The sequence below is a fragment of the Crocodylus siamensis genome, chromosome 5, assembly GCF_052110815.1.
Source record: "Crocodylus siamensis isolate JL-2025a chromosome 5, ASM5211081v1, whole genome shotgun sequence".
In the NCBI taxonomy this organism is placed as follows: Eukaryota; Metazoa; Chordata; order Crocodylia; family Crocodylidae; genus Crocodylus; species Crocodylus siamensis.
In genome coordinates this window covers 4,097,997-4,123,451 of record NC_143399.1, presented here as the reverse complement: position 1 = coordinate 4,123,451, position 25,455 = coordinate 4,097,997, and the positions used below count along the sequence as shown (strand labels likewise).

Genomic DNA, 25,455 nt, shown 5'->3' with positions numbered 1-25,455 from the left:
TGAGATGGAGACCCCTGGGCTGTTCTGCTTCTTACCTCCCTCGCACATGTGCCATTTACTACAGAAATGGGCCTGCCTTCCCCACACTACCCCAATAGGCTGACCCATGACCCAAGTGGAAAGGCCAGGTTAGCGTTGTCTGGAGAAATGCAAGCAAGGGAGATCACGTCATCCAGTGAACAAGTTGCCTCGGTTGGAGTCAGGATACCCGGGTTCTCTATCGGACTTGTGACCAGGGCCTCAATCACTTAGCCTCCGCACTTGAGTTTTTTGGGCATCGTGCTGGTCATCCTAGAAGTACCAGGGCCCCCTCGTTCTGCTGTACGTCGCTGGTCTGATGCCAAAGGCGGCAACTAGTTTGTTTTCAGGGTGTTTGAGTTGCTGACTCAGTGGCTGGCTTTGATTTCTCCTGCCTAGAAGCAGCTGACAGCTGTCAAGGGTGAAATGGCACTAATGAATCTCACCCACTTCCTAGCTCGAGGAGTCTGTTTACTGCTTAAAAATATGCCTGGAGGGTTCGGATGCCAAAAGTGAACTGCCCGAGTTTCTCCTAACAACCATACGCTTAGCAAACGCAGGCCAACGTGTTGAAAATGCTGGGGAAGAACTAGTCCTGACAGCCCCTGCGAACGCTGCTCTTCATTCCCTTTCCAGCCAAGGGTCACCGTGAGCTTTACAAGCCGAGCATCCCAACACCCCGATGATATGATTAACCTTTTGATCCTGTAAGTAATTGAATAGCTCGTAGAGACTCAGCTGGGCTGCATCGTGCTAGGTGCTGTACAAACAGGATATGCAATAAGAAATTCCAGCCCAGATCCTCAAAATGTATTTAGATGGCTAAGGTTGGGGGGAGATACAAGAAACACTTGCCTGTTTTAACTCACTTGGCCTCCCTGCTTTTGTTACCATGGCCCATGCCTCTGAAAAAGCTTTAGCCCATCTTCACTGGCAGTTACGCCACAAGCAAACTTTTGCTAACAACCACCACCAGCAACAGGACATTTTCTTAATGGGCACTGATCCTCTGATGTCTCTCTGCCATCATGCCATGGAAGCGGGACTCATATCACTCCCAACAGTACCTAGACCCCACAAATTTGGGTTAATAACAGTACCTGTCCTTGATGGAGACAGCACTTTCCCCATCCAAAGATGGTCTGCTTCAATAAATAGGCAACTTCTTGGTGAGCCTGCTGTCAAACCAGGGCTTTAGGCTAAGGTCAAAGGTGGGGGTGTGGCGCTCTACGTCAAACAGCAATACACGTCCTCAACTAACAGGGTGGGGTCAGAGGAGGGGCAGGCTGAAGTGCTCTGGGTCAGGATACAAGGGGGTCACGGGGAAAGAGACTTAATGGTGCGGATCTACTGCAGACCCCGCAACCAGGGGGAAGAGCTGGGCCAGGACTTCTTGGGTCAGCTCAAGGGATGTGGTCATCATGGGTGACCTAAACGACCCGCACATCTGCTGGGAGGAGCAGTCAGCCAGGTCTGACCACTCATGTAGGTTCCTTGCCGAGATACAGGACCTCTGCTTAACCCAGGAGGTGCACAGTCCTACCAGGGGGAAATGCCTTGTCCTGGTCACAGGCGATGACCTGGTGAGGGGACTCCAGGTCCTCGACCAGCTGGGCAACGGCAATCATTGGCTGCTGGAATTCACCATCCAGCTCAGGGTGTCAAAGGCAGTAGCTCCTGACTTGAGGAAGGCCAAATTCAACGAGTTGAGGATATTGGTAGGAGAGGCACTGGGGTCCTGGAGGGTAGGTGAACTAGGTGTCCAAGACGAGTGGTCATTCCTTAAGAAGACAATCCTCCGAGCCCAAGGGGTGACAGTCCCAACACAAGTCAAAGGGGGCAAGGGTGCTCAAAAGCCCCCTTGGCTCACCAAAGGCATTCAGGAACACCTGAAAGCCAAAAAGGAGGCGTGTATCCAGCGAAAGGGGGAGGATTATACCTCCATAGTATGAGTCTGTAGGGGGGCTGTTAGGAAGGCCAAGGCAGAGACAGAACTAGGGCTAGCAACAAGGATCAAGGACAACAAAAAGTCCTTTTTTTAAATACATAGGGAGTAAAAACAAGGCACCAGGCAATGTGGGGCCCCTGCAGGATAAGCTTGGCAATCTGGTGGCTGCACCAGATGAAAAGACAGACCTTTTTAACAAACTCTTTGCCTCCATTTTTCTGAGCAGGGACCGGGACATCTCTCCCACTGGGATACAGGACGGACTCAGGAGAGACTCTGCCAGGCCTGTGATCAGGGTGGACTGAGTTAGGGAACTTCTGGAGGGGCTGGATGCCTTCAAATCAGCAGGTCCAGACACGCTCCACCCCAGGGTGCAGAGGGAATTAGGTGCGGTCATTGCGGGACCCCTGGCATGGCTTTATGAGCACTTGTGGTGCTCTGGTGTGGTGCCAGATGATTGGAAGAGGGCCAATGCGGTCCCCATTTTCAAAAAAGGGAGGCAGGAGGACCGGGGCAACTATAGGCCCGTTAGTCTTACCTCAGTCCTGGGGAAGCTCTTTGAGAAAATTATCCTGGCACACATCTGCGAGGGGCCAGCAGCGGGGATGATGCTCAGGGGCAACCAACACGTGTTCATTAGGGGCAGGCCCTGTCAGACCAACCTGGTGGCCTTCTGCGACCAGGTCACCAAATCCTTAGACACAGGTGTTGCGGTGGACGTCGTCTTTCTGGACTTCAGGAAGGCCTTTGACACCGTCTCTCACCCCATCCTCATTAAAAAGCTGGTAACTGTGGTGTTGATGCCTACACAGTCAGATGGGTCACAAATTGGCTGGAGGGCCACACCCAGAGAGTGGTGGTGGATGGGTCTTATTTGACCCGGAGGGATGTGGGCAGTGGGGTCCCCCGGGGCTCGGTCCTCGGGCCCGCACTGTTCAACACCCTCATCAGCAACTTGGACGATGGGGTGAAAAGCACCCTGTTCAAATTTGCTGATGATGACACCAAGATTTGGAGTGAGGTGGGCACACTAGAAGGGAGGGACTGGATACAGCTGGACCTGGACAGGTTGCAGGGCTGGGAGGACGAGAACAGGATGGGATTCAACACCAACAAGTGCAAGGTGCTGCACCTGGGGAGGAAGAGCCAGCACCATACCTACAGGCTGGGGAACTCCCCTCTCGTCAGGGAAGAGGCAGAAAAGGATCTGGGGGTCATCATTGACTCCAAGATGAACATGGGCCGGCAGTGTGGGGACACGGTCAGGAAGGCCACCCGCACCTTGTCGTGCATCCACAGATGCATCTCGAGCAGGTCCAGGGAGGTGATCCTCCCCCTCTGTGCGGCACTGGTCAGGCCGCAGCTGGAGTACCGCGTCCAGGTCTGGGCACCGCACTTCAGGAGGGATGTGGACAGCATGGAGAGGGTCCAGAGGAGGCCACTCGTATGATCAGGGGACAACAGGGCAGGCCCTATGAGGAGAGGCGACGGGACCTGAACCTGTTCAGCCTCCACAAGAGAAGGCCGAGGGGGACCTGGTGGCCACCTATAAATTTACTAAGGGGGGAAGAGCAGGGAATGGGAGAGACCTTGTTCCCCCGAGCACTACTGGGAGTAACGAAGATTAACGGTCACAAGCTGGCAGAGGGAAGGTTTAGGTTAGATATCAGGAGGCGCGACTTCGTGGTCAGGGCGGCTAGGGTCTGGAACCGACTTCCAAGAGAAGTGAAGTGGTGCTGGCCCCTACCCTGGGGGGCTTTAAAAGGAGCCTTGATAATTATCTAGCCGGGGTCATATGAGCTTAAACTTACAAGGGGTCATGAGAGCCCACTAATCATTCCTGCCCATGGCAGGGGGGCAGGCTTGATGATCTGCTCAGGTCCCTTCCACCATCTGTGAACCTATCAACCTAATTAGTGGATGTTTCCAGAAGCTTGGATAAGGCGGGCTTAATTAACGATGTCACCACAGTCTGAAAGTGTTGCTGTGACTGAGCTCATATACTAGGGTTTTACAAGGCTATAACAAAGAGGTATTCTCCATTGTTCTGAAAAGGTGTAATGGGAAGATATGGGATGTTTAATGAGATAAGATTGACACGGGGGTGCACAGGCTGCCCAGATCCTGGCTAGTGGCTCAAGAAAAATTGGTATTTTCAGAGGATGAATCTGTGAAAAAGGGAGGAAGAGAGTATAGTGGCTTCACAGGGAATTAGTGTGTCAGGGATGCTGGTTCTACGTATGGCTTTGTTGCTGGCTTCTTGTAACAAAGCAGTCCTATTAGGTCACAGCTCTTGTATTTCCAAATTTATGCTCTGTAAAATGAGGATCCTTCCATACCTCAGGATGCATGGGAGAGCTGGCGAGTCGATGTTTGCAAAGTGCATTGAGACCTTCAGCCAGAAGATGCTCTCTATGCATGAGATCCTGGAGTAAAATAAGACTTCCCTTCCCTGGCATAACAGCTGACAGATGTCCGAGGATCTGCGCACATTTGGAAATGACCCATGGTAGATGGCAATTGCTAGCAGTGGTTCGCTTTTTGCTGAACAACGAGTGAAGATTGGACAAAATGGTTTTCAATGCTATCGCAGAACAGGCGACTGCAGCATGGCACATGGCAGGTGAACTAAAAACAGGCAAGTCTTTCCCCAATGCGGCCCCAGACTTTAGGTCTAGATGTCTTTCTTGGGTGGTCATTAGCTAGCAGTAAAACTGGACAGGCAGCAAACAGACCTGTGGAATGTGGAAATCTGGAAAGAACCAATCCTGGAGTGATTTTTTCTTTTTATTCTGGCCTTTTTTTAGGGCTATTTCAGTGTTTTCTACTTTGGGATTCGCCTCCCATTTAGAGATATACAGAAGATACTGCAGGTAGAGTCTATGCAGCACAGCCGCTCTGTTGATTTCCGTGAAGGTGATTCAGATTCATGTAAATGAGAGGAAGAACTGGCCTGGTGATAAATTTTATTAACACCAAAAACCTAAAGTCCTCTAGTGTAACTTTAGTCCCAAGTCAGTCCACAGTGTTAATGCACTTTAATGCCTGCATGTGTAGATACCGGCCTAGTCCTGCTTACTGTGCAGTAAATTTAAGCTGGTGTAAATGCATGTGTAGACATGCCCAGACACACACATAAACACACCCTCCATAAACTGGTAATAACTTGTTTCCTTTGCACACACAGACATACACCCCCTCCATAAGCAAAGTGCTGCACCTGGGGAGGGAGGAACCGGCACCACACCTACAGGCCGGGGAACTCCCTTCTCGTCAGCGCAGAGGCACAAAAGGATCTTGGAGTCATCACTGACTCCAAGATGAACATGGGCCGGCAGTGTGGGGACGCGGTCAGGAAGGCCAACCGGACCTTGTCCTGCATCCACAGATGCATCTCGAGCACATCCAGGGAGGTGATCCTCCCCCTCTGTGCGGCACTGGTCAGGCCGCAGCTGGAGGACTGCGTCCAGTGCTGGGCACCGCACTTCAGGAGGGATGTGGACACCATGGAGAGGGTCCTGAGGAGGCCACTTGCATGGTCAGGGGCAGCAGGGCAGGCCCTATGAGGAGAGGCTACAGGACCTGAACCTGTTGAGCCTCCAAAAGAGAAGGCTGAGGGGGGATCTTGTGGCCTGTTACAAACCAGTCAGGGGGGATCAGCAGGCATTGGGGGAGTCCCTGTCCCCCGAGCACCGCCAGGAGTGACCAGGAATAACAGTCACAAGCTGGCAGAGGGGAGATCCAGACTAGACATCAGGAGGCGCGACTTCACCGTCAGGGCGGCTAGGGTCTGGGACCAACGTCCAAGAGAAGTGGTGCAGGCTGCTACCCTGGGGGGGCTATAAGAAGAGGCTGGATGAACACCTTGCTGGGGTCGTTTGACCCCAGTGCTCTTTCCTGCCATGGCAGGGGGTCAGACTAGATGATCTGCTCAGGTCACTTCTGACCCTAGAAACTATGAAACCTGTTTTAATGCGAGTCAGATGCAGGACAAGCCTGACATCCGTTTTTAGCCAGTGACTTCTGCAGAAGTCAGGCGAGATCTCCGGGGTGGGGGTCTATCCCTGCCTGTTGAAAACCAGACCAGACCAATTTAGGTGCCTGGCTTTAGGCAGCTAGTTGTAAAAATTCTGGCCAGGGTTGGTTTTAAGTCATTCTAATTATAACATGTAGGTCAATGTGCTGAGATAAAAGCCTAACGCTTACAAGTACAAAGATAATTCTATTAATTATCTCTTACTCATGTAGCATTTCCTAATGTGGACAGGCTGCTTGGTTTCTCTGCTGTCTATCAAATAGTTTCAAAGAAAACAGCTACCTGAAAAGCCATTAGCAGAAGAAATAAAAGGAACAGCCATGTGTAAAATTAACTGTTTTATCATGCGTCATTGATAGCACCTTTACAGATGACAGTAATTGGTCTTGCTGCTACCCTTTTAGAGGATTAATTCTTGGAATATTAGCATAATCGTTTGATCACTTCCTAGAAACAGAATCCCTGTTCTACCAGATTAGTTTGATACTATAGGGTTAGTCATCTATAAAGGTGTGGCATGCAGCTGAGCTGCTGCCCAGGAGCTGTGGGAAGGACTCAAAGCATATTTATCTTGTTTATGGTACGTAAATATTTCATAGGGAAAAAAAACTATGGGATACGAAAGAGCTCTGATGCTAGCAGAGAAAGCAGAACAAGAATTGTTGGATGCAAGTTAAAGCCACACAAGCTCAAATTAGGAATGTTTAATAAAGAGGTACAAACTAATGTTAGCTTACCTCGTGTGTTCCCAGAATGTCTTTTATTTCACAGAATCATAGGAAGTGAGGGTTGGAAGGTCATTTAGTCCAATCTCCTGCTCAAAGCCAGGGTTTTGTCTACCCAGGCTGTAAAATCCTCCAAGGATGGAGACTCCACCACCTCTCTGGGTACCTATTCCAGTGTTTCCCTACCCTCCTGGTGAGAGAGTTTTTTCCTAATATCCAACCTCAACTTCCCTTGCTGCAACTTGAGCCCATTGCTCCTTGCTCTGCCACCTTCCCCCACTGAGCACAGCACTTTGCATGGCAATGAACTGCAGTCCCAGAAGGTTTTGCACTCATGTTACACACTCCATGGTGCTAGATACAACAACATAGCAGAAAAAAACAGGATAAAGCATCCTAAGAAAGTAGAGTTGAATGATGCACAGGAAACACACATCCTATACTGGGGCTTGCTTACTACAAATGTTTGTAATATGTGCTAATTTTCTGGAATGGTTTATTCAGAACAAGATAGAACATGGGTAGAAACTTGATTGGTAAGATTCTGATTAACGCACAAAATAGTCTTTTGGAAACTGGAGGGGTATAGATAAAAGCATGTCTAATGAGTTTGCTTCATCCCATAGCTGTAGCTGCTGTCACTCCTTCTGGGCTGCTGTCACACAACTCTACACCTTGCTGTTTGCACATGAGTTTAATCAAGAAAATAAGCTTGGTTCCTACAGTCCTTTTCTTAACGGATTAGTTTCTGTCAGAAACAACAAATAGGCAGTGCTCTCAAGAGCGGTGGGGAATTCTCCGTCTCTTGAAGTCTCCCAATTCAGGCTGGAAGACCGTTTCAGCACATACATCTTATTGGGCCCTATAATTGTGTGTTTTAAATTGTAGAAAAGGAGACTTACCGGTATATTGGCTCTCAGGAAAAACTTTCTTGTCACCCAGGGAAAGTGTGGAATCTCTTTCACTGGAAATTTTCAGGAAGAGGCTAAGATGATTTTGCAGAAACTTCAGGAATGATTGAAGAATAGGATCCCTGTATTTGTGGAAAGGGTTAGGCCATGTGACCCTTGAGGTCCCTTCCAACCCCATGATCCTGGGATAATACTGGGGTTCAGAGTGGACTTGAAAGGCCTGTGGAATAGAGGTGGTTCAACCAGCTGACCTAAGGGACCAGAAGAAGTGTGAAGATGTGCAACCTTTTCAGATCCCCTCCCCTGTGACCTCACTGTGATGCATGGGGGAGTAGCACAGCAGCAGAGAAGGGTATAGCTGGTATTGCTCTCTTGATCACATTCAGCTGGATCATATTCTGACCTGAAGTAGTTAAAGAAGGGGGGAAATGAACCTGGCACCTTCCAAACTATAGCATCCCACACTCAAAAGAAATGTGTTCATTTTTTGCTCCTGATCTTTCAAAATATCACTAGGGAAAAATTTATCCCTATGGGGAGGGGTCAAGACCTGGTCCCTGCATGATTTATGTGATATTTAAGTCTTAATGTCTCCCCGTGCAAAGGCCAGCATGACGTCTATTCATCGGTTTAAATCTTGCTTGATTTCAAGGGTGCTTTGGCCTTGGGGTAAGGCGTGAGTAGAGGTGAATTTCATTCGGCGCGTATGCAGATGACGGGGATATCTGGAGCGGGACTTGTATCGTGTCTATGGGTATTGACAAGTACAGATTGGAATTTCTAGGTGGAGTATTACATTAGCAAGACTGAAAAGGTTAATTAACCTCTGCAAACCTTTAAAAGTAGGATTCGTGTTTACTAAGGGTATTGCCAGACAAGAATATTAATGGTGTTGAGATCTTTGTATGGAGGGTCTTATAAGTGAGCCAGGTAGTTGTACTTGCTGGTAGCTTTTTCTTGTTGTTGCTCGTGGCTTTAATTCTCCTGTTTTGTTTCTTTTCATTTTATACTGACACGAGCTTTCCACGGGTTACCTGTATTTATTTTAGTGCGGAGAGCGGCAGATTGAAATGTCAGCAGAACTGATTATGCCCTTTGTAAATGTCAGCCTCAGTGAAGATGCGCAGGACTCCTTCGTTCCGGTGATATTTGTCTACGAGTGATTCGACTCCCCTCCTCACTCCTGTGTCCCATTGATCACTGTTTCCCCTTAAGCCTTTCTATTAGATCAGAGAGGTGGACTGGAGTTGCTTTATATAGAACTGGTCGCTACAGCTCAAGTGCACTGAAACAGGAATCATTTGTTGGCTGAGGAATGAGACTTGCTACAGAACATACTTCTACAAAGGTTTCTTGCCATACAGGACTTGTAGTAGAGGCGATATCTTTTATTAGATCAACTAGATTTTTGCAAAGTATTCTTTACTTGCAAGCTTTTGGGCACCACCCTCCATCAGGTATCGGAGAAAAGATTGTAAAAGTTCTCCTGGGTAGAAATGAAAGTTCATATTTCACAGGTGGTGTTGCAGTCATGATAAAATCTGTTTGGAAAAGTTCATTTTATATGCAGATCAGGCTCAGAGAAAAATTGGAATCATCTGCTTACATCTGCTTGATAATGCCTTTGTTCCTCTACTGAGGTTCATAAGCATGGCTCTGGGGAGCTTTCAAATTCCACCTGCCCTGCAACAGCCTGTCTTTTTTCACTTAGTCCAGTGGAATTTATTTTGGAGTGCAAAAGAGTCCCATTAAGACAGAAAGAGTTTTAAGGGGGAAGTATAAATGTGATTTTTTTTTTTCCTGTAGAGCACCTAACCCAATACGACTTTGACCTTTGAGTGAGTCCTTTACTTACTGAGGCAATATAGATAATCTCACCAAAATAGAAACCTCGTTCAGTAGTACAGGTATGAGAAATCCCAAAGCAGTTTGATTAATTTGGATATAAGGAAAAACTTCATGGTTCGTGCAAGCAGACTCTGCAATAGACTCCCAGTGGGGGTGATGCAGGCACCTACCCTGGAGATCTCCAAAAGGAGACTGGACGTGCACCTTGCTGGGGTGATTTGGGTCTTTCCTGCCCCAAGCAGGGGGGCTGGACCCAATGATCTCTTGAGGTCCCTTCCAGCCCTATACTTCGGTGAATCTGTGAATTCCTCTGCCTTTGGTTTATTGCTGTTATTTAGTCGCACATCAAGGAAATAATCTCCCTAACCCATTCAAACTCTGTGCTCATGTACCCTGGAAATGAGGTGGAGAAGATGTCTGGGATTGTAGCACAGTCAAAAATGATGGCATGGGGCACATCCAGGGTGTTCTTACCACCTCCTGCCTGGAACGGAAAGTGGAGTGGGGCTTATTTCCTGAATGGTCTGTCTGCCACCAGCAGTTCAAAACTACCCCCAGTAATGATCACAATCAAGGAGTTCATCTCGATCTGTGCATGGGCAAAAAAAGGTAGCAATCTAGGGGGGGAGGAATTAGGATCTTTGGGAGAAAGAGCGACCTGGCAAATGATTTGAAAAAGAATAGACAGCAAAATGGGAACGTTAAGTGTTTGTAATTATAACAGAGGTGAGGTTTGAATGCTGTTTTAGTTGTTCGTGTCGGTATAAGTTTGAGTCTGTGGAAGGAGTACATTCCAGGTTGCGTGTCCTCTAGCACTGAATGCGCATAGTGCTCCTTTGGAGATTTGGGTTTGGAATGACATTTCTCCCTTCGCTTAACCTCTGTGCATCTCAATTCCTCTAGGCTAGGAACAGCAGTTGCATTTGTCCCTGGATAAGTTGCACCACTGTTTGTCCCAGAACAAATATATCCTAGACACAGCGTGTACAAACATCTCCCTTCTGATCAGGGTGAAGCGAGCCGCTGAATGCAGTGCCACTTTGCTGCCATTGATTCAGTGGCTCAATCTTGGGATAACTGTACAGATGTCCTTTGCAATATCCCAGGATAAATGGGTACTACCTCTTATTGGGGAAACTTTTTTAGGATGTATACCAGCACAACAGACAGGGCCATCTGTACAATGGCACTACATCCCAAGATAAAATGGTTTATTTGGGGATAATGCGACATCCATTTGCAGCCCCAGATTCCAAGCCAATCCCTTGTTCATGCTTAGCTAGGAGCTGTAAAGCACAACTACGTGGTGTGCAAGGGCTAGAGGTGTCTCCATCCCCCCTTGTTTGCACTGTAGCCACGGTCCTACACAGCCACAGAAGTGGCTAAGGAGTAAGGGAATTAGGGCAACTGTTGTAAATCAGAAGCACCCAGCCAGGCTCAGCAGAGACAGCTTTGCTTGGAGGAGCAGAGGCTGCTCTGGTCTTGAACACTCAGATTCAGCTGTGGTGGACAGAGCCTTTTCTTAATAGCTGTCATGACCCGAGGTAGAACATTATGCAGGGCAGAGCACAAAAGAAGTGCAAGTTGGCAACAGCTGTGGCTGGTCTGATGATTTGAGATTGAACCCAAGAACGCATGCCGCTTGCAAAACAAGCAGGACATACCACACTCATTTTCTTTTTGTTGTTACTTTACTATTGTTGTTCTTGGTCTGCTTGGAGAGAGATATGGCTAGCAGGGTTTGGGGAGACATAGGAGAACTTGCATTGACCTTAGCCCAGAAGATGTGAAGGCAAAGAAGCTGAAGACTTTCCCTTTGTGTTATCTGACAGGTTGCTGAGCTACGCTAGTACCTTGCTGGATCCTGAGGCTAAATGAGAGATCTCTGAGAAACCTATTATTTATCCAACATGCCAGCTGGGCCCATGGGAAGTAAAGGGAGAAAGCAGAGAAGGGAGATGAATTTTCAAAATACCAGCTGCAGGCTGTATTGATGCCCCTGGCATCCCATAGACAATGCAGTATCAGCCTTTTTAGGATGTATACCAGGACAACAGACCGGGCCATCTGTATAATGGTACTACATCCCAGGATTAAATAGTTAATTTTGAGACAGTACTTCAAACAAAAAGACCTCCAGGTGATAAACATTAACTGTGTCTTTGCCCCCCTCCACTGCTTAACTAGAGTTTGGTGCAGGCAGAAAGCGCCAATGTCAGCTTGCATTTTTTGTTCAGCTTGACAGGACATTTTGCGATGGGGCGGTCTTCCCAAAGCATGCCCTGAATTTTGTGTTTGCTGTTGACTATGCAACCATTTCTAATGAGTATTCATGGTTTGCCTTACACTAATGCACAGAGATCCCACTGGGATCATCCCAGTGAAGCCCAGTGCTCTGTTGTACCTGGGGCTCTACAAAGGATAAGGGACATTTCCCATTTTATAATCTAAATAGATGAAAACGGAGTGGGTGGGGGGAAAAAAAGAGAGGCATAGAAAGGGAAAACAGCTTGCACAAAGCCAAGTCTCCTCCCCTACTTGCTCCATAGAGGGGGGTTTTCTGCTCAACGACTGATCTTCTTATGTTATCTCCAACTTTTGTCTCTGTAGAAGAAACTGCATCACTGATGGTTGTATTGGGCTGTTTCCCCAGCACCGTTTCAGGACTGCTGGGGTCTCACGCAATGCTCTTGCATTTGGTAGCCATGAAATGCAGCAATCCAACTGCATTTGCGTGCAATCAGCTGAGCTATGGGAAGGTTGCAGACATTTGGCTGCGGTTGAACTTGTTGGCTACCAAGAGGCTACCGAGCTGACAGCCAAGGGCCACCTCTCCTTCATTGCTGGACCCCTGGCAGGCGCCAGCCATTGGGAGGCAATGGGGTAAAAGGAAGGCGAGTAGTTAGGACAGTGGTATAAGCTGGTGTCAGGGCTCCCTTCCTTCCTCTGCTATGTTACCTACTCCTACTTTCCTCCCCAAGCATCTCAACACTTCCTAGGTCTCCCCTGAACAGCCCTACCAATTCCTTAAGGCTCCCCTCATAAAGTCTCGTACCCACCAGCAACGCCACTATTTATCCACCTGGCTTCCCCCCACCTGTGGCTGGGCACAGGCAGACATTACTTTAATTGCATGGCAGGATCTGAGGAATTTGAAGCCAGACCTCCCAAAAGTGTGTGTCCTGGCGTGCCAAACATTCAAGACCTAGCGCAGCCGCATATGTCGTTGCTGGAGTAAAAAATATCCATCGCGCCTCCACGCAGGGGACCAGGGCGAAAGCGCTGTGCAAACCAGCCACAAAGAGGTTCCACAGGTGATGTGGAACCTCTTTGTGGCTGGTTAGCCGCGTCGCTCAAGCGGTTTTTTTGTCGGTTTTAACGGGCCACGGGTTCACTTTCTCACACAACTTGCACGTGAATGGCGTGAGAAATGTTAACGCCTGTCAGGCCATCGCAACTCCTACCAAACACTGCACGGGGAGACAGTGCAGGCACCCCTGTGAGGACAGCTCGGTCCCTGGGGTGTCCCATTGCACCCAGCCTGGGCAGGTGGGAGCACCCGGGTGGTTGCCATAAGGTCACCCTGTCCCACAGGGCTGCAAAGCCCCTTGCACGAGAGGGCGGGGCTACAGGCTCCTTGTTCCCGCCTAGCAGTCCTGCGCCTGCACACAACCCACGCCTCCGTTTGCTCTTCTGCCACCACCGCCTCACACTGCGCCTGCGCACACTGCCCTTCTACTCCGCTCCTCTCCTGCCTCAGAGTTCACAATGCGCCTGCGCACACTTCCCTTTTTCCCCCCCCCCCCCGCTTCCCTCAAATTTCACACTGCGTCTGCGCAGCTGCCTCTATGCCCTTTACCCTTCCTAGTTTGCGCTTGCGCAAGCTAGGCCTGGCGCCTGCCACACTACGCCTGCGCCGCACGCCTCTCTTGAGGGGTGGGGCCCGGAGGCCACGCCCCTCCCCTCCCCCCGGGAGCCGCCCGGGCCGGCCCGGCTCGGCCCGGCCTGGCCTGAGGGACTTTGTTCCGGCGGCCATGGAGGTAGGAGGTCGCGGGCCCGGATCGTGGCCCCTCTGCTCGCAGCCAGTCCCAGCGCCCCTCGATCCTTTCAGGGGTGCCGCGAGATCCTGTCCAGGGTGCCGCGGGGGCCCTGGGGATCCTTGCGGGGGAGACTCGCGCCCGGGGTGCTTTCAAGGGTGCTGCAGGGGGCCTGAGATCTTTTCGGGGGTGCCCCGATACCCTGTCAGGGGTGCTGCGGAGCTCCTTAAGACCCTGTCAGGGGTGCCCCGAGAGCGTGTCCAGGGGGCCGGGGGGTGCTCTGCCGCCTCAGCACCGTTCAGCCCGCGCGGACCTGGTTCACAAGCTGAACCCAGAGATTTCAAGCCGGGATCCACGGCGTCCCAAGCATCCTGCCCTGTCGTGGTTTGCTGGGTTCTTTGCAACAGAAGAGTCGTTCTCCTTTACTTTTCCATAGTCCAAAAAGGAGTGAAAAAGAAGAGCCGGCGCTGTTTTCCACACGGTGCCTCGAGCCGCAGGAGGTTGAGACCCCGGGGTGTATACAGGCAGATGCAAGGCCGCACGTTGCCGAATTGAGACTTCCTGTGGTTATTGTTAAGGGGTGGAGCAGAAGGGGAATAAACTCTCCTTCTGGTTGCTTGCTTTCAAAATTGGTGTTTGGTGTTGACATCTTAGTTCTTGCTTTTTGGGGTTTTAATACTTTTAAAAACAAGTAGGGAAAAAGAGAAGTCCTCTAAAATAGGCTGCTCTCCTTGCACAAACCATAATGTTATAGGTTAACCTATGCTGCGAGCTTCTGTCTGAAGCAAAGCGAGTGCTCCTGTAACAAGGAGGCAAGGATTTCTTAGGGCACTATCTTTTATTGGACCCACTGCATAGTTGGGATAGAGTTAGACAAGCTTTCGAATGCAAGACGGTCTTCGTTAGGTCCTATAACAAATGCAAGGCATCCTTGCTTTCAAATGCAAGACATCCTTCATTAGGTGCAGCATTAACAGCCCTTCCAGTGGGGAAGTGTAGTATTTCAAAGGTTTGTGTCATCGCCAGAAATTCACCTTGTCTTCTGAGGCACCAGTAGCTCTTGCACTTGAACTGCTGGGGTGTTTGCTTTCTTGCTTGTTTTAAACTATAGGATTATTTTCTTCCTTGCACCTTGTATGATTTGTGAATTAGATGGTCTTAAAGACTTTTATGAATGAAGAGGCTTACACGCAAAAGTTGGTCTGAGCAGAAGTCTGTTCTGTTGACTTGGAGGAATCAGGGAATTTTCTTTTTTTCTGATGTCCTTCCAAAAGCTGTTCTTTATCCTTTCCAGATGCCGGATGTAATGAGGCAAAGTAAAATTGCAGAACTGAAGAACTTCCACTGCAATTCTAAGGTAAAGTATGTAAGCATTGACGTCATTCTTATTGCTTTCAACACACTTTGTACAAATGTCCAGACCAGGGTCCCCAAACTGTGGCACGTATACCCCTGGGGGTATGCAGTACATCTGTGGGGGGGCACACGGGAGAAATTGCATAATGGCAGGTTTAATTTTTGTTATTATAATAATAATTATCATTTAAGGGGTTAAAATGTAAAATGTATGCTGGTAGGGGATATGCCGGCAGCTAGTAAATCACGAAGTGGGTACGTGATAAGAAAAAGTTTGGAAACCTCTGGTCTAGACACTTGTAAGTCCTCTGAAGATGTGTATTCTCGATTCAGGGGGAAGTTGGTCTCTAAGCCCCCCCTCTACTTGTGCAGGTAAAGACTCAATGGGATCTACTGCAGGATCCATGCAGTTGCACCTCCTGCCCTGCCACATGTGCAAGGCAGGAGGCATGATTGTGGGATTGCGTATTATATCCCATCCTGCCTTGTTGCCAGTGCAGGGAGAGCCCGATTCCAGTCTCCCCTTGCACCAGCAAGAAACAAGTTTCTGTGGCAGGAAGCCCCTTCAGCTGGCACAGTCTCCCAGCTCCAGGGATGCCACACATCTGCAGGGCTGGTAGATCACAGCTGTGCCTTATGACTGCTAAGACCCAGAGTGGTCAGCTGCTGGGGATGCGAGTCCCTTCAGTTGCAGTACTCTGAGCCCCGGCTGGGCAAGGTTCACCCCTGTGTCTGCAGGGCACCCAGCTGCAGGGGAGACCCGGCTATGCATGCAAATAAAAGCTTGATAGTACACATTTCCTAGGTCTAACTTTATAGCTGCTTAGAGCTTTTTATGGTGTAATAGCTACTTGGTAGGACTGTGCGAAGCTTCGGTTCCTGATTTGATTTGGCACAGATTCGGCCCAATTCGGTGACCGAATCTCCAAATCGAATCGGAGGACCCTTTAATCTCTCTAAATTAGATCGGAACCCTCCAAATCTGTGTGGAGAGATTCAGAAAGATTTGGAGATTTGGTCAGAGAGGAAGCTTTAAATGTTTCTTCTACATACCTCTAGGTAACAGAGGCTCATGGATGCTGCAGTGCTGGGACTCATGGAGCATCCCACAGAAGTGTGGGGGACTCCCCAGCATGCTCAGCAGGAGACCTGGGAGTGGAGCAGAAGCACTTCCGGTCCACTTCTGGGTCCACTGGAGAGCACGCGAGGCCCCCCCGCCCTCCTGTGCCCTCCCGGCTCAGTGACTGGTATGTCCTGGGTCGGGGGGGCACCCAGGGTCCCCTTGCCGCTGATCACTGAGTTGGGCAGATGCGGGGGAGAGCTGGGGAGCAGTGCGCTCCCGGGCAGACCCAGAAGTGGACCAGAAGTATTTCCGGTCCACTTCCAGGTTTGCTGCTGAGCACGTGGATGGCCTCCACTCCTGCACTTCGGTGGGACGCTCCATGTGCCCCAGCACTGCAGCATTCACAAGCCATGCCTGCTACTTCGGGGTATGTAGAAAAAACTTTTAAAGCTGTGTCTGTGTCTGAATCACTGATTATCTGAATCGGCATCGAATCTTCAGATTCGGAATCATTGGAATCGAATCGGGGACATCGATCCGAATTGATGAATCAAGTCACTGTCCCTGATTCAGGCCAAATCTGAATCGAATAGGGCCTGCTTCTTGCACCCCTGCTACTTGGCGAGAGTAGCTACTCTTCAGGTAATTGTGCAGGTAACCAGTTCATTATGCAGTACCTGTAACTTGTGAAGGGGGCTATATGTACTTACAGCTTAATCGTTCTTTAACACCTTCAGAAATCAGTCTGCCTCCTTTTACATCTGTTGCTGTTCTTTGCATTTCTTCCACTTTCTCAGTATTTTTCTGGTAACAAAGTGACCAAAATCAGAGGCACATTTTAGTTGACAATGCATCTAAAAAAATGCCTAAAGGGCTATTTTCTCCCAGGACCTCTATTAAAGTTATGTTGAACTTTAAACACATAAATGGATGCTACTTTTGCTGACTAACTTGTTAGTGGTATTCTTAACCAACCTTTTTTTTCATTGTTTGTTTCTGTCTGAACTTGATAAACTTATCAGGCAAGGCACGCTTTGAATTTTTTATTTGTTGACTTTTGGGTGTGTTTTGAGTTGACAATGGTTCTTCTTCCTTGATGGACTTGGTTGAAGAATCTGTATGTTCATTGCAAGAGAAAAACCTCTTGTCCTTCATGCTTTTACATGTTGGTAGTTTTATGGTCAAACCATTCTGTAAATAAAAGACATGCTGTCATATGTGTATTGGGTTAAAGGGAACAAACCTGCCTGGATGTGCTACAGTGCAGATGAGCTCTCTTAACTTTACTGACCGAGTGGAGACTCTGAACAACCCAGACTGGAGAGACCCATCACTTAGTGCCAAGGCAGTAGAGTTTGAGTTGGCTTTTTAAGGATTTTCTGATTTAATGTGTCTTGGTACCGTTACCACATCCAATTCTTTCACAAGTTCAGCTACTTCGGGGGAAAAAAATATAAAAAATAAGTATTTTGTAGCTCTGGTATTTGAAATATTTCTTGATTGAAAGTTAGCATCTGGAAGTAAGATTGCTGGTAAGGAGATATGTTAGATAGCCTTATTTCCATAAGTAAGAAATGTCATACGTGATTGTTTTTGGCCAGTCTCTTAAGAGCAGGAGAAATTCTTATCTTGTAGTTGTATGAAATAAAAAAAGTCCACTTCCTAGAAAGCGTTCACCTCTGAGTAATTTTTTCAGTAATATGAAAAGATAATCTGAAAGATTCTTGCTTTGAGTGGCTGTCAGAAGAAATTTGTCCTCTGTATTTTTTCCTTCAGTTCAAATAAGTTAACCTTCTGCCCTGAGGGTCAGAGTAATTGATTTGCGTAAGTCAATTTAAGTGTAATTATGGTTATCTTCCCCTTCTGAAATAACATATGTCTGGAGCACCAAAATAATTTTGCAATGGAGTTTGGCCTGAAACAGGATGGACATTGCTTTCGACTGGAATTCCATTGCCCTTGGTCAGCAGCAAAAAGCGGCCTTTTTGTTAGTCTGTTGCAATTACTTTCTTGACAGAAGAGTGCAAGAGTCCACCTTCTTCCTTCAAGAAAGTAAGTGCAATACACTTAAGGTTACCATATTTCCAGTTCCAAAAAAGAGGACACCTGTCAGGAGGTGTCCCAACTCCTAGCCCCCTGGCCCTGGCAGTGCCCCTCACTCCCGACCTGCAGACTCCTGGCCTTGCCGGAGCCCCTTTCTCCACACCTACAGTCCCTTGCCACCCTGGGCTAAGCTGGTGCCCCTTAGTTCCCCGTCCCTGCTGCTGCCCCTCATTCCTGACCTGCAGACACCTGGCCCTGCCAGTGCCCCTCACTCCCGATCCACAGTCCCCCATTTCCCCCAGGCTGCTCACTCCCAAGCTTCAGCCCCCTGGCACTGCCAGTGTCTTGCACTCCTGACCCACAGCTTGCACCCCACAACCCTGCTGGTACCCCTCACTCCCAGCTGGCAGCCCCATGCCCGAGCCCTGGTACTGCCCCTCACTCCTGACCTAAACACCTGGCCCTGCTAGTGCCCCTCACTCCCAATCCACAGTCCCTTGTTTCCCACCCCTACCCCCAGCCACTGACTCCTGAACTGCAGCCCCCGGTACTGCTGGTGCCCCCCCAGCCCTGTGCCCGTCACACCCAACCCTGCCAGAGCGGGCCCCCGGCTGCTCCCGACTGGGCCGGAGCATGGTGGCTCCAATTTGTGTGGGCGATGGGGGAGGCTGGAGGGAAGAAGAGAGGATGCCTGTGGCATTCTGCACCGTCGGCGGAGGCTCCAGCACCATGCCGGGCAGCCTGGCCATGCCCCCACTTCCTCCCTACCAGGCAGTGTCTCCTAGGGCCCCCTGGCCCGCATGAGCACGGGCGCCGGCCCGGCCACGGAGCTCCCTGCTGTCCTCAGAGGGCCCCCCCGCACCTTCCCCCGCCTGCTATTTCACCCAGACAGAGAGGAGGACTCAAAAAAACCCAAAAGGGCATGTCTGGGAAAACCCAGATGTATGGTAACCCTAAATACACTGACACATGGTTTTCAATGTACAAAGCAATTTATATCCTATTAAAAGTGGACCCTACCAACTATGAAAGAATTGGATTGTAATCCCATAGAAGGTTTCCACGTGGTGTTTTCTTTTAATTATCCTTTTCTTCTTCAATTATACTGCTGTGCCTTTTCATCTTTATTATTGATTTTTAATTGAATGCAGCCAGGCCGTTGGCTTTTCCACTTCCCCCATCTTTTTTTCCCCTTACAAACAAGTGACGTGGATCATTTCCACTCTTATTTTCTAAGTCGTTTCAAGTCTGCTTAGTGCATGCTGTAGACTAATATAATTATCCGGTGCAATTCTGGTAACCTTATTTTGCTATCTTATCTGTCCAGTGGAGATGATGAGTCTTTCCTACTGTGCATGTGGTCTGGGAAATAGCCAGTTTCTTAAACACCTGTATAAACGCCTATCTTAAATATAAGTACATCATAGCAAGAGGAAAAAGTGCTGCTTAATATTTATACTACAAGAAAGCTACCTTCTCCTAATAGGGTTTTTAAAATCTTGTCTTCTGTCGCGTTAATGTTTTTTACTGTCCAAACATGGCTAATTATGCACAAACAACGAATTGGGAGTGGGTGGAATCCAATCTTTCTGCTAGCTTGCAAAGTGTGAGATCCACCCGGTGCTGGAAGGCCTGACTCAGCACCCACAGAAACCCCACGGTTATCTTCCCAGAAAAGTGAGTAGGTGAGCAATCGTGTGATGGTTATCTGCAGCCTGTGCATGCAGGGGAAATGGCTTGTTCAAAATCAGAGCAGAGGCAGTTACAGGACCCATTTCTGTGGAGAAACTGTGGCTCTGTACCCCTGCATCGGGAATCTGGAGGGCCAAGGCTGTTGAAACATGCAGAGTGCCGAGGTAATGCTCCTGGCAGGCTAAGTTGTAGTTTTTTTACCTTTTCTTGATGTCTAACCACTTGAACTTTGTGTTTAATTTTTCAGAATATTGTAACCTTCCTAAGATGCGGCAATAAAGAGGGGTGTTCTTTTATATTTCATCTTTGTCCTGGGTAAAGACTGCCATAACCCAAAGTAGTTGTGATGGCTAGGTAATCTTTACTGACCCATGGGAAACTTTATCACTGCTTCATTTGTCAAATGCCTGATATAAATACATGGTCAGAATCTGAAACCAATCTCAGTTGAACAGATCTTTCACTGTACCGTGCTGAAGGAGTTGCCGTGCAGAGCAAGATGCTCGATTTGACACGGTGCTGGAAAGACCAGTGTGACTATTCCCTGGGCTGCTTTCTCTCTGCACTCCTCCACCTCTTTTGGTTGCTGGCACCGCGCTGTGCTTCAGAGTTGACATACTTGTTGGCGTTGTTTGCAATGAGGGAGCATTGAACTTGCTGATCTTGGCGTGCCCCGGCAGGATCCCTGCCTGCCACGTGAGTCGTCTCTGACCGTCGCAGCCATGTGTCAAAATATAAGTGGCTCTCTGTGGAGGCTGTCCAAGGCTGCTGTGCAGCTGAGCACTGGGAGGAGATTTTGGCTGGACTTCTTTGGCCAAAACTTTAATGCTAGATACATGAAGTTAGGCTGTCATGTATCCAAATATGGATTTAACTTGATGTAGCTTGACTCAAAAGCTCTGAGCATGCTCAACCCCACTTGAAGGCTATGGGAGCTGAAGGGGTTCAGCACCGTGGCAGGCTGAGCTGCTTTTAATTGGGTGTTTGTATGTATTTTGCAGGCCTGCAGTCCAAATGTTGGAGTCATAATCTTGGCCTTTGTAAAATAACCCAAAACCTGGGAAGAAAAGGCTTTAACCCTACTCAGAAGGTGTGGGGTATTCCTCAAATGTCTAGGGAGAGTCTTTTTACTTGGTGATGTTTAGCCAGCAGAAGCACTCAGGATTTTCAAGCCCCGATTAGCGAGGTTTTATGAAGCGTTACAGTGGGCTGCAGTTGTGGGTGAAGAAGTCTCTTTATTTGGGTTTTTGGATGGAGGAGTCTCCTTACTTGGTTTTTCAGAGTTTCAGGGAATTTTGTAATTTATGTATATATGTATATAACACATATTTATAAGTACTTACTGCTGTGGGCTGAGAATATACTGCACTGTCAGTGTTTGTTCTTGGAAATGGTTTCCAAGTAGTGAACTTTTGGGTGCTGGTTTTGGGATCTGTCAGCCCCAAATGGTGTGGGACCATTCCTCTTCCCCTTACCCCCTCATGACCACCACAGTGGATATTATCTTAGTCAATTTACTGTTGATTACCAGGGATGAAATTGGGATCAGGGGTCCCTCTTTTAAATAGAAGATCTCTGGGATCTTATTTGCATAGGTCACTGTGGAAATCTCCACACATCAATGCCACAATTTTAAAATGGGACTAATACTGTTTTCTACCTTGCCTTTGGATTGTACAGCCGTCAGCGTGGGGACTGCCTTTTGCTATGTGTTTGTACAGAGCCTAACACACAAGAGGCCAAAGCCCTATTGGAGCCTGCAGGCCCCGCAGCAATACATACAGCAAAGCGAGGAAGATTTTTGAATCCAAATATGCTTTTGTTTCTTTTCAGCTACAGAAGAATCCTACTTCCAGTCCTGTTGCCGAGGCAAATGGTGGTCTGGCTATCTATTCAAACTCCCTTTGTGCAGTGAAATCGCTCCAACACAGACCAGGTATTTACTTCCTCTGTCTAAGTCTTATAAACATTGGTCTCCATCACTGATGTGTCCAGGTGACTGCCAGCTGTTTCTAACCAAGTGAAGAGTTTTTTGGTTTTGTTGGGCTTTGGCGTTTTGCACACAATGAGAATACTCGTTTGTGGAAAGCGAGGTTAGAAGCTGATGTGCAGACAGATTAATATTTCATTTTAAAAGTGGCAGGGGAAGCTACCATGGTTCACCTGAATTTTTTGCAACTGTTTTGTCTGTCCACACGTTTTCTGCACGGTGTTGAAGCTAAACTGCAATCATTTCTCCCAAATTAAAACAGGTGGCTAATTTTTGCAGCTTTTATTTTTGCTTTACTGCAAGATAGCAAGGGATGGACAAAGAACAGTTACAGTGGAGTAGCTGACATGCACTTGTGGGCAATAAGTCTGCTTCTCTGCTGAGTCATTTTCAAGTGCTCTTAGGGAAAGAAAGTTTTCTCACATAGTATGGTTTCTATATATTTTTAAAGGGGTCACTTTTCCTAGGGTTTGAATGATTTTTTTTTTGGTTTGTTTTAAACTATAGGACTTTGTATCATTGTAAACGTGTTGCATTGTGTTCTGCCTGCGGAGAAGCCTCTGGTTATTTTCTGTTTTGGTAGTAGAGCGATGATCTTGTTCTTTCTTTAGTACTTACGATCTTTTTCCTGTGGCAGATGGATTCATATGGGCCAAAGTGGTTGCTGTGAGGGGTCATTGTAGCAGAGGTGGGACTTCTTTGAGATACCCAGAACCCATCCCTTGGGTTTTTTCAGTACCATGCAGGTTAAGAGTTAGCTTTTACTATTGATTTAGTTTTATATGCAGAAGACCCTATAACAGCAATATGTGGGACTTGAAAGAATTGCTGTTCATAAAGCATACTCTCTTTAGCCTGCCCTGTTGTTCCTGAATATTGCATGTAAAGATGAGGGCTGCTTTGAGTTACATTATTCTTCAGTGTCGAGACCCAGTAGAAGGGAAGATAAGGTCAGAACCTGTGTCTGAATTATGATTTTTCCTGCTCTTGATAGATTCTAGTCTGAAAACAGTCGATTTGAAAATAGTTCCATACTAGAAAAGGACAATTATTCTTTACCCAGCTGTTTGAAAGGGGCTGAATGCTATGATCAGTAAAACGTTTTTTATTAATAAATGCTTTAGGCCGGGGGTTGGCAACCTGCTGCCTGTAGGCTGGATCCTGTGAAGCATGGATGTCGGCAGCATTTCGGTGACAGGAGGAATTTTGGGATACGCCACGGGTATGGAGGTGGGGAGAAGTGATGACAATGAGGTCAGAAGCAGAGGCCTGCCTAGGACTGAGCTGTGTTATTGTCCTATCGCTCAGAAAAAGTTGCCGACCTCTTCTCTGAGTATCTTAAAAGTCGGTGTCCTGCATCCTTAAACTGCTTTTCCCAAATCGAGGATTGACTGTTGGAAAGATGGGTGATCGGGTCTGTGGGAGAAGGGGTTTAATTTCAAACCCAAATGTAAACCTGTCATTGCTGACAGATGAATGTTTCCCTGAGTCTGTCCAATCTTATCAATGGTAAAAACTTATTTTTCATAATGTGCTTGCACCAAAATGTATGCAATTAGGAAGGCAAAGCCCCTAAAACAGATTGTGGGGCTGAGGGGGGGCATTATCTCAGGCCACTGCTAGCCTCATGCCTTGTTATAGCATATTAGAGCAGTGACTGATAAGAACAGGGATGGCATGGGCACACATGCGGAGCAGCAGATAGGTCTGGGGAAGAGGATCAGAGTGGCACTTGTGCGGGGCGTGGGGTTAATTTGTGGCATGCCTGCCAAAAACGTTGGACCTGTCTAGATTAACGGAAACCTGCCCTGACTTTTCCTCTTAAAGTAGCTTCCATGAAACAGGACAATTAAATAGCATACTACAGAAATGGCAAAGTCCAGGCAGGAAAAAACCCTCCAGTAACCAAATGCGTATGTCTGCGTGGTATAGAATGGAAGCTGAAAATGCCAACTCCTTGTTAATTCAGCTTGTAACTAAATAAATAATGTCTTGGTGTTGAGGAAGTTGTCCCTGCTGCTTGGGACTCGAGTCTGATGTGGGAACTGAAGTACCATAGTGGATGAAAAGAGGTGAGCCAGCTGACAGCGTACGAAGGTGTAGCAAAGAAATAACATCTCGTCTGTCCACTTGTAGATTCAATTCCTCTGCCGCAGCGGCCAGTCTTCAATATAAGTATTAATGGTCACTGGAAGGTCACGGTGCAGTGGGATGTAGTTGTTAAGTTTGACTCGCAGCATGTCATATCATTTTAATGACTTTCTCTTCCTTATCCTTCCCAGTTAAGTAGAATCCTCCTGCAAACAAAACCTCTCTAGCTTCAGCATTGTCTGCACAATAGAATAAAATGCCTAATTACAGTTTCAAATTGAATATTAACCGAGATGAAATTTAGCTCAAAATTCACTGCAAAGGCTAGCTTTGTTTTCATGTTAAAATCTAAAGTCATTGAAGGGTCTTGACTTCAGAGAAGGAAGACTTTGTTGTTTCAGAAGCTGGTAGTATTACACGCTTTTCATCCTATTTTATCCCTGCCCTAAATTGTTACCTGCTGAGATGCACCTTGAACTAAGTTCTTTCCCCCACCCCCCTTTAAAAATTCTTCTACCTGTGTGAAGATGAGGCTTTTAACTACAGACCTGAAGATGATTTGGACTTTGAAAGCTCCATTAAGTATTTCAGTAAGCCAGATCTCAAAATAACATTTGTCTGAAAATTTTATACATAACATGCAGCAGTTATAAGTGACACCCATAATTATCATCACTGAAAGATGTTGGCAAGGCAGAATGCTTTTTTCTGTTTCATTTTCTTGTACGTTGACAGCACTTTGTGTAGCTTGTCATTTACTTCATAGTTTCTCCTGTACTAAAAAAAAAACATGCATAGAATTAAATTATTACAGAGAGGGGGGGGAAAAAAAAACCCTAAGTTTTTTAAAGGGATAATGAAAAGATGAATAAATCATTTAAAGGCATCCTGTGAACATTTGTTTTCCCTTTTTAACCTCTGCTTCTTTTGACAGTATGTCCAAGATTATGCCTTCCAAGGAGATTTTCCATTGCCGTGTTTAGCACAGGAACATATTTCCTTTTTTTAAGTATACGTGTCTGTTTAAGAATCCTGCGACAAACGTTCTGGAAAATGGTTGACAGGGTTTTGTCAAAATCATGCTAATGGTTTGATCTAATTATCATGGCCAGCATGGATGGTACAAGAGGTATGAAATAGTATTAAAAAATTAAATAGTTCTGTTCAGCGAGAAGACTAAAGGAGAAGAATGTGAAATAGATAATGGTAGGGGGTGCAGATCCAGAGGCTCTATAGTTCCTTTCTCCCCAAAATGAAAGGATATGAAATGAAGTTGCAAGAAAGTATAGTATTTATTATCTTGTGCCAACAAGTTCCTTTGCTGGAAGTCAAGAGCATAGTTTAAATCGCATGAGGACTGAATATTTATGGGGATAGGATAACAGCACCAAGTATGTTGTCAGCTCGGTACATATGTGCCGATTGCTATGGTATTATAAGGTATTAGCAATGGAGGCTAACCTTTTTGGCAGACATACCACCAGTTAGCGCACACCCTACCTGAGTGTCACTCCAGTCCTTTTCCTTGTCCGAGATGTTTTGCTTTTTGCTTCCTGCCCTATCTGCCATTGTGCTCCCTGCTCCCTCTCCTCACCTGCTATGTGCCACGCAGAAGCTGCTCGTGTCACTTGTGGCACCTGTGCCATAGGTTGACCGCCCATGAGGCAGAGCATCGTTCACTGGAGCTTTATGATGGT

At 47.4% G+C, this 25,455-nt stretch overlaps 1 protein-coding gene across 4 annotated transcripts in view; it reads left to right on the top strand.

Moving 5' to 3' along the window:
* The first annotated feature begins 13,388 nt into the window (after positions 1-13,388).
* The window catches only part of MKNK1 (MAPK interacting serine/threonine kinase 1), a 32,108-nt gene continuing 20,041 nt past the window's right edge, over positions 13,389-25,455 (top strand). The window contains exons 1-3 of one of the 4 annotated variants that reach the window (XM_090048366.1): positions 13,389-13,526; positions 14,818-14,880; positions 21,511-21,613. In XM_090048366.1, the coding sequence (XP_089904492.1) occupies positions 13,521-13,526; positions 14,818-14,880; positions 21,511-21,613 (172 nt within the window). In that variant the 5' untranslated portion in view covers positions 13,389-13,520. Of the gene's footprint in view, positions 13,527-14,817; positions 14,881-16,445; positions 16,585-21,510; positions 21,614-25,455 lie in introns of those variants that run through there. The other 3 variants (XM_090048365.1, XM_090048367.1, XM_090048368.1) reach the window with 3 other exon arrangements.